At 50.0% G+C, this 10,893-nt stretch overlaps 1 protein-coding gene across 1 annotated transcript; it reads left to right on the top strand.

Moving 5' to 3' along the window:
* The first annotated feature begins 7,026 nt into the window (after positions 1–7,026).
* LOC120673952 (laccase-4-like) lies at positions 7,027–10,893 on the top strand. Its single transcript, XM_039954997.1, has 6 exons — positions 7,027–7,503; positions 7,879–8,030; positions 8,264–8,508; positions 8,682–8,810; positions 9,434–10,411; positions 10,509–10,893. Exons 1-6 carry the CDS (start codon positions 7,384–7,386, stop codon positions 10,637–10,639), a joined length of 1,755 nt encoding a protein of 584 aa, XP_039810931.1. The 5' UTR covers positions 7,027–7,383; the 3' UTR covers positions 10,640–10,893.

The raw sequence follows: 10,893 nt of genomic DNA, 5'->3' as shown, positions 1-10,893 counted from the left end.
TTTGCGATGTGTTGTAACCTCTTAGCTCTTGTTTGCGCTTTTCCTCCATTTCTTTGCGCTTTTCTTCCATTTCTTTGCGCTTTTCTTTCTACTCTCTGTGTCCCTGGGATGCTAGGTATCGTGTTGGGCTCGATCGCAAGGCTTGTGCCCAGGATCCCGTCTTCTCGCTTGTAATCACTCTTAAGCTATAAACTGGTAGAACATAAATTTAGAGGATGCGCATTTCGAAACTGCATTGACTTAGGCTGGCCGCACTGGGTCCTGTATAGGATCCGGTACGCCATCCTGAAGGATGGTTTTAGCGTGTTTTACCCTGCAACGGGTATTGGAAAAGTGAACAGTAAAATACCGTAGCTGCGTCCGTCAACCATTCCTAGCGCGCTCAAGGACATCCGCCATCAGCAACTGGCGTGGGGCCCGGCGGCTGCTCCAACCACCTCGAGGGCGCCCCGCCACCAGCACCTCCTCTGCCTTCGCCACACCAGAGCCCGCCGCCGCGGCCTGCGCACGCGCGACCCCGCGGGTCACCGGCCGGAGGAGGAGCTCGACGAGGAGAGAGGGAGGCCGGAGAGTCGCGCCACCGCGTCGCGCGGCCCTCGGCCTGCATGGGCTGGGCACCTCCGCTCCCGCCGTGTTCGTCGGCCACCTCCGCTCTGCCGCGTGTCACAGCCCGAGAACGTAGAGCGCGCGGAGCGCCGACGCACGCATCGCGGCATGCCACGCATCCGCCTCGCCGTCGGCCATCCTCGAACCACGTGTCGGCCATCCCCGTTCACCGCACGCCGCGCCCATTCCGCGACCGCGCACCGCCTCATCAACGCCACGCGCCGGCCATCCTTGGACGCCGTGCCGCGCGCGCCCTCCCTCGCACATCCCTATCCGCGCCGCTGTTGCCGGCCTTATCATCCTCTCTCTCACGCGTTCTCTCCTCACCTTCAACGCCCGACCGTCCCTTGCCCAAACCCTAGCCCCGTTGGCCCCCATCTCCATTGCCACCGCCACCAGGAGCTCCGCTGGCCGTCGCGATTCGTCGTCTTCGGTGATCCCCTCGCCGATTCTTCGTAGGAGTAGCTTCCCCTCCCTCCCCGTGATCGATTTCGCCCCTAACCCGGCCCCCTCTTCCTCCCTGCAGGGCCGCCGGCGAGCGCCTCCGTCCGCCGCCGCCCCTGTCCGTTGCGCCGCTCCTCCGCTACCGTTCCACGCCGTCCACGTTGCCGGTGAGCTTCACCATCACCTAGAACACGCGGTGCGCGCGCCCCTGCCCCGCTTCGGCCCCGCCTCGCCGCACCAGCTCGCGCCCGCCGCGCCGCCGCAGTAGTCGCCGCGCGCGCGCCTGCGTCGTGGCCGCGCTCCCGGGCGGGCCAAGGCCTCTGGCCTTGCCTTGACCCGGCCTGGGTGGGGCGCCTGCCCGTGGGGCCCACCTGTCGGCCTCTGGCCTGGCGGGTGTGGCCGGATCCGGGTGCACTTAGCATTTTTGCTAGGGTTTTCTTAGGTTTTATTTGTCTGCAATTTTGCAAAATGTGTAGAAATTCGTGTATAGGTCCGAAAAATATGAAACTTGTTTTGTTGGATTCCTCTATCCTAGATGTACTCAAGAAAAATATTTTTTTGTATGTTACTTTGCTGTAGATTTATCTATAGTTTTATCTTTCAAAAGTGATTTTAATGCTTATTTATTTGTGTATTGCTCTAAAAATTTCAAACTAAATTTTTTTATACTCCCTGTGAGGTGTAGTTTTCAGTGGTGTAACTTTTTCAGATGCTTACTTGCTGTTTATCAAAGTTTTAGCTTGTTTTCTTATGCTTTGTCTGAAAATGGTTTAATATAGAACTGTTTACTGGAAAGTGAGAAAATAGTAAAACCAGTTTCGTTAGTTTTTTTTTCATGCCTAGTATCTAATATAATTTTCTTGGATTTGTTTAGTTAAGTTTGCATTCCTTTGCTGATTTACTTTGTTTAGAGTGGCTGAAAATGAATATATTTATGATTAATTATAGGAAAATGCTTTTGCTGTAAAACCAATTTTTATGAGATCCTTGCAATGTTCTCGGCATGTTCAAATTATTTCATGATTTATGCTTGTTTTTTAGTTCATTTCTTAATTCTTGCATCGCATTCATGCATTATAGTGACCGAACCGTCGGAGGTCAAATCCGTGGAGCCCACCGAGCCCGTTGTGCCTGAACCCGGAGTCCCGTTCGTGGTCGAGCCCGAAATTAACTAAGGCAAGCAGCTAAGCATATTCCTTGCAACTGTCTAATCTGTTTTAGTTTAGCTATTCCATTTGGGTATTGTTGGGCTATATATGTATAATATGTATGTACTGCATTTTTGTACCTATCTTTATACATAGTCCTTCCTTGATTTGTTATCCTTGTTCTTGGCACTAGTTAGTTAGTTAATTACTTAACTTGACTAGATGCTTACCCCTGCTTAGAATACTTATATTGCTCGCTAGACAGGAATGGTTTGGAGGATCACTTTTACCGGTTACCCTTGATCGCACTGGTTCGGTTGGGTTGTTAAGAGTTTGGTAGTATCGAGATTCGAGCGGTATGGTAGGGCCTAGTGAATGGAGTCACATGGGCATAGTCCGCTTGGATCATTTAAGGACCGTCCGTGGATGACGTCGGCTTTGAGCACCTTTCCGTGCTACCACATATCCAATATAATGGTACGGATAAACCAATTTCCTTCTTTGACTTGATCATTGATGTGCAGTCCTAGATACATTGCTACGGGCTATGCAGAGAGGCTTAGAGGTGTCCCCGGGTGGACCTACTTGTAGGTAAGTTTAGAGATGTCCCCGGTGGAAACTAAGTCTCTACGCGTAAGCTAGGTGTGAAGATTTCAATGATCAAGCCATGTTGGGAACGGTTGACGCGAGTACCCCTTATCCAACTTTGGCCGGTTGGGTGAGTCGCATGGTCCTTGCGTCGTGTGGGTAAAGTAGTACACCCTTGCAAGGTTATAAATCAATTCGAATTGCCGCGCTCTCGGTTATGAGCAAGCTCTTTGTCCGTTGAACTCTTCGTAGAAAGTTTCGGTTATAATGGAAATGGTTCATGGCACCTCTGTGACTCATTATATTGTATATTCTTAATGTACTAAAATTGTTTGGGGGTTTGGGCAATGTTAATTAATTCTGATAGGTGATAGGGTAGAGAGCTAATGCTTCTGCAATAATTACTTAACCTTAAAGTTTTTACTTGAGCCATTGCATGATCCTTGTTTATGTAATCGCGTAAGTATTGCGAGTACCTTTTGTACTCAGGTTGCTTTCTAAACCTAGTTGCAGGTGAGCCAGAAGTGGTGTTCGGCCACTTCTACCCCGCTGATCCTAATGTGGGGGAGGAGTAGGTCGTTGCGGCTATGGTGATGTCCTTGAGCAAGGCATCATCATCTTAAGTATGTTTTATCGTAGCTGAACTCCGTGAGAGCATGTAAATTCAGTAAACCCTAAACTTGTTTCTGTTTTATATGACTTTCGTGAGCCCAAGACTTGTAAGTGAAGTTTGAAACCCACCTATATCGAACTTGTAATTTTAATAGTGTAAAATTACTCTTCTGGTTCATCGGCACTGTGTATGTGATTGTATAACGGTACGTGTGCTTAATCCTGGGCATGTGGCAAACACGTACCGGGACTACCGGATTCGATGTTATTTTGGATGGATGACGTGTCGGTTATTCGTGTCTCTAGATATGGAATAACACGTGGCACGCTCTCCGGTCAACACGTGTTAACTCTCATCTGGATGATAATGACCGGCGGTTCATTTAAAATAGTATCAAATTGGGCGGTTCCCACACCACGCATGTGCGTGGAGATCCTCGCGCAGGGTGGGCTCGTGGATGAGCCAAGCGGCAGCGGCGAGCTCGGCCGCAGGCGCGCCTACGCCTCCGCCGTCGCGGCCGGCGCACATGAGCAGAGAGAGAGAGAGAAAGAAAGAGGACGGAGGAGGGAGGGAGCTCGAGGCCAGCGAGTGAGGAGGGGTGCGCCGAGGGCCGGCTACCGCCCGTCGCCGCGCCGCGCGCTCGCCACCGTCCCGCGGGCCCGCCGCCATGCCGCGAGCTCGCCCTCGTCCCGCGAGCCTGCAACCGCGCCGCGCACTCGCCGCCAATCCGTGGGGCAGATGGCGGCCAGCTCGGGCGAGCTCAGCCATGGCGTGGGGCCTGGAGTTCGAGCCCTTGCTGGCCGTGGCGGCACCAGCGAGCACGGCCATGGCCGCCGCTGCTGAGCCTGAGGGAGACGTGCCGCTGGCAGGAGCAGATAGGAGAGGGAGACGGCGGAGATGGAGGTGCCGCCGGGGGAGCAGTGTGGAGAGAAAGGGAGGCTCGGAGAGAGAAGGAGAGGGAGGGCGCCAAGTGGTGTAAAAAAGAGAAAAAATATGACGCATGCGTTCCGTGTGTTGGAAGTTGATATAGAGTAGAGACATAGAGAATGAATGGGTGCGGAGAACTAGATATAGAGGAGAGAATCTCGATGACCAGACATGAATATTCTTTTTAGAGGAAAGAAATAGAGTACCACGAGTGCAGACAGCCTTAAGTGATATATGAACTAAAATGATTGTAGGAAATTAGAAAATATAAGATATTCAATTATGCTTCCCCAACAGTAGATGCAGTAAAGACCAAGTTTGGACATAAATTAGTGGCTAGGAAGATCAACAGTAGATGCAGTAACGATCAAGTTTAGGCATGAATTAGTGGATTAGTGGCTAGGAAGATTCATTCTAGAAATTTGTCTTCAATCTTCCTTTTGATTTCTTTTGGAATCTGTGCGAATATTTTTCTTTTCATTTTTAATATATTAATCAGCAGAGGCTTGCCCCTTCTGTTCTTTAAAAAAGGATAGGAAATTAATTACAATCATGGAGGTGAATACTTGTTCGCTATATTTATGCTTCTAAAATATTGTGGTGAATTTTATTTGATGGCGTGGATACCTAAACTGCAACTATATAGTAGGCTTCTAGAACCACACATGCCTCACCTTTTACTTCTTCTATGAGAAACAAGCAAAATAGTCGATATTTGGTTCTGTAAATATGTGTTCAAAACTATTATTTTACACCTAACAATTTTTGCATGACCTAGCCACTCCGTTTACTTCAGTCATATTACATAAGAACTAAGCTTGAAGGGGGAAGAGGGGGTGGGGGGGGGGGCACTTCAGAAATATAAGCCCCAATCTAACATCAACCAAATTGTATGGCATCCGAACAAAGATCTAGATATGGATCGGCAAACTAATTTTTTTCTTTAAAATATCATATCTTAGATTGTTTCTTACTCCATCATATGATTCGTGCATCATTCCATTAATTGGTATAGAAAATATATTGATTTACATGTATTAATAGTAATTTTTATATATTTAGAGAGATATTTACTTATCATGTTTCAAAAGTTAAACTATAATTTCATGATTATTATTTTAGCATCTGAATATAAAGTACACTAATGTAGATTAAGATACGTCAGGAAAATGATCAGCACTAGGTCAGTTCATACTTCATTAATATAATAATTGGTTGAAAACCAACCATTTTTTTGTTCACTATTTTTAGACTTTTAAATATTATGATCTTTTTGAGAAACAGTTATTATATCTGTGCATATTTCTGTTTATTTACATAGAAATGAAATAGAGATAAAGAAATATCTGGTTAAATATGACAGCACAGATGAATGTCTTCCTTGAACAACCTAGTTGCCTTTTTTTCGAACATTACCTATCTGGTTTCCTTTTTTAATACACATACCAATGATAAAATTAGCTACTTACGAAATGCCTTCTGAAGTAGGTCCTGGAGAGTTGCAAGAGTAATTTCAGTGCATGCCTTTTTACATGTTACTGTTCGCCCCGCGTTCCTTCCTTTTCAGTCAACAAAGTAAGTGGAATGAAACGTTTCACCGCTCAATCGTGTGTTGGGTCAGGCATCCTTCTCCCCGTTGGGAATTGTACAAGGGAAGAACAGACGCTAAGACACCAACCATGCAGGTGGCACCTACTCGATGGATGGGTGTCTTGGGATCCATGGCAAGGGATCATGCATCCATTCTTAAACAACAGAGCCCTACAACTCGTAGATTCACTGAACTCTAGGTGAAAAACATGCGTCGACCGATATCTGAACTTGGAGAAATGGGAACGTAGTAGGAAGCTACGTGTACTATGTTGGTGACAGCGACGAACTAGTTTATTTTCCAATTGATGTTGTGGGGAAATTTATTTTCTCTATTCAAGGAATTTTGGTTGGCCACGTCTGAATCATGCATTATGTGGGTCATGCAGTTTTGATTAAGCTGCACAACCTAACTAGGAAGTAACCTTTGAACACAGTATCTAGAAGAGATCTTTCCCTATTTTTCTTTGGGTGTGATTATCTAGATGGCCTTGTCAAATACAGGTAAACATATTTTTCAACACCAGAGGCCAGTGTAATCAACAATGCTTTAGTTATAAAGTGTGAAGGATATGGAATATTTTCTTCAACAAACTGGTTTGCAATTACTTGCAGAGCATATACATTACTATCTGTAGATTTTGACACCTGACCTTCCTGATTTTGTTCAGGGTCTAAACCAGCAAGTACGAGTTAGAGACCAATGAGCCATCAGCACTCAATTGTCAAAATGTCAAATTATATTAGCCAATATAGTGTAGGACAAGATCCTTCATGGGACACGTATAGTGCAGAGCAAGCTCTTTAACTTGTGGATCGAAGAGTTACGCGGCAAGATTTTTCTCTGATGATTGAGAATTCTTCTTCGCAAATCATCGATGATCTATCTATCCGTTTCCTTGACCTGCACCACCAAGACAAACGGTTTTTACTTACTCTTGTGCACAAAAGTTTACCTTTCAGTTCAGTTGTCGATGAACTTTTGCGCCGGAAAAGGTACGTGACGGCATGCAAATCATCCAAAACGAAACTAGCTAGCGGCCGGCGATCGATCCGGTGCGTGCATGGTCAAAAGAGAGGGATCGTTGCCGCATCCTTTGGCCACACTCTAAAGCTAGAGCACTCCAGCTAGCTCGAGTAGCAGCTGGCCTGCCCGCCCTTGATCGTTCATCTACCGAATCACCAAACTAATAGTGCCGCCCAAGCTGCGTGCCTGTCGACCATGTAGAAAACCTAAGAAATGTGGCGGTGGTAGTTGCCATACACTTGCTGCGTTGCTCGCCATCATGCCCTATATATGTGGAGGGAGCTCGATCTAGTGCTCGTCCCAACACACAGCGCACACATTATTCCTGGCCATCTTCTTCGTCCTTCGCCTCGATCTAGAGCTCGATCGCGAGCAACTCGAATCCGGCCGGGTAGCTGCTCGCGTCGATCGATCAGAGCCTGGACGGACGAAGTCTGGCCATGGCCATGGCGCTCTCCTCCTCCTCCTCCGCTCTTCCGTGCTCCCTCCTCATGGCGGCACTGATGCTCCTCGCCTCCATCACCCAAGTGCAAGGCATCACCAGATACTACGACTTCAATGTACGTCGTCCTCGCTTGCATTGATTCATGTGCTAGCTAGCTACTCGATCGCGTACGGCACCCTAGCATATACATGCATGCAGCATGCGCGTGTCCGTCTTGATTGGGCTATTCAATTTCTCAATGCTAGCTCTAGTATGCTACTTCTTCCGTCCTAAATTATTAGTCATTTGGCTATTCTAGATTTATAGATTTTATTATGCACCTAGATATTATATATATATATAGATACGCAGTAAACTCTATAAATTTAGAAAAACCAAAACGACTAATAACTTGAGATGGAGGAAGTAGCAAGCTAGCTAGTACGTCGCCTTTGAGCCGCCCTTGACCATCATCGATATGATGATGAACCCGGCCTGGACACTGATGCAGGTGACAATGGCCAACGTGACTCGGCTGTGCGCCACCAAGAGCATCGTCACGGTGAACGGGCAGTTCCCCGGCCCCAAGCTCGTCGCCAGGGAAGCCGACCGCGTCGTCGTCCGCGTCACCAACCACGCCCAGCACAACATCTCGCTGCACTGGTAACTGACTACTGATCATCCGGCCGGTAGATGCTACTATTCTCTCGTACGTACGAGCAAGTCAAAAGTGCGCGCGTTGGTCCACCCACTTTTAGCATTAGTCGGTAGCAGCAAAACTTCTCGTTCCAACAAACATCTTCTTTTAATTTCTTAGTTTTTTTTAAGCTACGAGCTACTCCGTATAGTGATGTGTAATCTCAGTAAATTTTACTTTGCGATCGATCATCGACCAGGCACGGCATCCGGCAGCTGCGGACGGGGTGGGCGGACGGCCCGGCGTACATCACGCAGTGTCCTATCCAGACGGGGCAGAGCTACGTGTACAACTTCACCATCACCGGGCAGCGCGGCACGCTGTGGTGGCACGCCCACATCTCCTGGCTCCGCGCCACCGTCTACGGGCCCTTGGTCGTCCTCCCCAAGCTCGGCGTGCCCTACCCGTTCCCGGCGCCCTACAAGGAGGTCCCCGTCATCTTCGGTGAGTGTCTTCTATCTTCCTCCGCCGGCCGGCCGACGTGGACGCCCGAACGCCGGGGGAAAACGATCGCGGCGGCGTTTGTTGCTGTTGCTGCTGCGCGCTGCTGCTGCTGCTGGTAGTGAGTACTGATCGATCCTGCGCGATCGCGAAACTGGATTCGTTTTGGGCGGTAGGTGAGTGGTGGCAAGCGGACACGGAGGTGGTGATCAAGCAGGCGGTCCAGACCGGCGGCGGACCGAATGTCTCCGACGCCCACACCATCAACGGCCTCCCAGGACCGCTTTACAACTGCTCAGCCAAAGGTACGGTTTCTTTTTTCTATTTTTGTTTTTTGGCGTGGAAGAAGCTACTGCGTGTCAGTGTTACGGAGTTTCAAAGCAAGGACTAATAGGCATCTATCTAAATATAAAAATACAAAACGAAACAAAAATAAAGAAACGGCGCTGATGAACGAAACAAAGAGTCTTGCTGGTAGTGCAAACTAACAGAAAGGGAAAAGGTGCGACGTTTACGGGCGCTCTGTTTTTTGCATTTTCCATGCACGCCCGAGCTGTTCAAACTCAATCATAAAAGAGGCCTCGTTTTCACGAAGGTGAGCGGTTCAAATCACCCAAAGGTAAGGGGATTACCAGTTCCTTTCTGGGAACGGGGGATCTTCGCATTGGCCGTCGTGGGGTGGGAATTTACGCGGGGCGTCGCCGTCATGGGATCCAACTAGCTAGTACTTGACCTAACACTTTGGTGCACTGAAAAGCAACCTCGCCGGCGGCGTGGCCTCCGGCGGGCAGCCCGGTGTGTGACGTAGACGAATTCCTAATTATGCCTCCAGATAGTGCGCTTTCAATTCTATTCCGGTACGGTACACGCCGGCGTCGGAAGCTCCGTGGTTAATCCACCGTGGCCTGCCTGCGCGTGTGACACGCAGACACGTACAAACTCAAGGTGAAGCCCGGGAAGACGTACATGCTGCGCCTCATCAACGCCGCGCTCAACGACGAGCTCTTCTTCTCCGTCGCCAACCACTCGCTCACCGTCGTCGAGGTCGACGCCGTCTACGTCAAGCCGTTTACCGTCGACACCCTGATCATCTCCCCGGGCCAGACCACCAACGTGCTCCTCACCGCGAAGCCGTTCTACCCGGGCGCCAACTACTACATGTCCGCCGCGCCCTACTCCACCGCCAGGTCGGGCACCTTCGACAACACCACCGTCGCCGGCATCCTCGAGTACGAGTACCCCGACGCCGCCCCCGCCGCGCCGAGCTTCAACAAGGCCCTGCCGCTGCACAAGCCGGCGCTGCCGGCGCTCAACGACACCAACTTCGTCGGCAACTTCACGGCGAAGCTCCGCAGCCTCGCGACGCCGCAGTACCCCGCGGCCGTGCCGACGGCGGTGGACAGGAAGTTCTTCTTCACGGTGGGGCTGGGCACGCACCCGTGCCCCGCCAACACGATGTGCCAGGGCCCCACCAACACGACGCAGTTCGCGGCGTCCGTGAACAACGTCTCCTTCGTGCTCCCCACCAGGGCGCTGCTGCACTCGCACTTCACCGGCCTGTCCACCGGGGTCTACTCGCCGGACTTCCCCGTGTCGCCCCTGACGCCGTTCAACTACACGGGGACGCCGCCCAACAACACCAACGTGGCCAGCGGGACCAAGCTGATGGTGATCCCGTACGGCGCCAGCGTGGAGCTGGTGATGCAGGGCACCAGCATCCTGGGCATCGAGAGCCACCCGCTGCACCTCCACGGCTTCAACTTCTTCGTCGTCGGCCAAGGGTACGGCAACTACGACCCCGTCAAGGACCCGGCCAAGTTCAACCTCGTCGACCCCGTCGAGCGGAACACCGTAGGCGTGCCGGCCGGCGGCTGGGTGGCCATCCGATTCCTTGCAGACAACCCCGGTAAGATTTCGATCTATCGACTCCTGGACAAGACATACTACTAGTGCAGGGCACTTGATGACTTAATAAGCATGTGTTCTATGAATCGAATGCTCAGGTGTCTGGTTCATGCACTGCCATTTGGAGGCACACACGTCGTGGGGCCTGAGGATGGCATGGCTGGTGCTCGACGGCAGCCTCCCGCACCAGAAGCTGCTCCCTCCACCGTCCGATCTTCCCAAGTGTTAACCGGACTCGCTCTCTCCTGCCGGTTGCTTCAAAAGGAATTGTGAATTAGACCTGATCAGAAACGACGTTTTTTTTTCTTTTTACTTTCTTCATTGCCAACTGCAATTCTTTCAGACTTCCATTCTAATTAGTCCGTTCCTAGCTGACCTGGATTTTTGTAATTTTTCTCCTTCTATTTGTTTGCAACTTTGTAACGACAATGTTTTGGTACTCTTGAATCAATAAACCATGCGTGACCTCACCAAATCCAATAA

Source organism: Panicum virgatum, chromosome 5N (genome assembly GCF_016808335.1).
Source record: "Panicum virgatum strain AP13 chromosome 5N, P.virgatum_v5, whole genome shotgun sequence".
Classification (NCBI taxonomy): domain Eukaryota; kingdom Viridiplantae; phylum Streptophyta; class Magnoliopsida; order Poales; family Poaceae; genus Panicum; species Panicum virgatum.
This window is presented reverse-complemented; position numbering and strand designations above follow the sequence as displayed.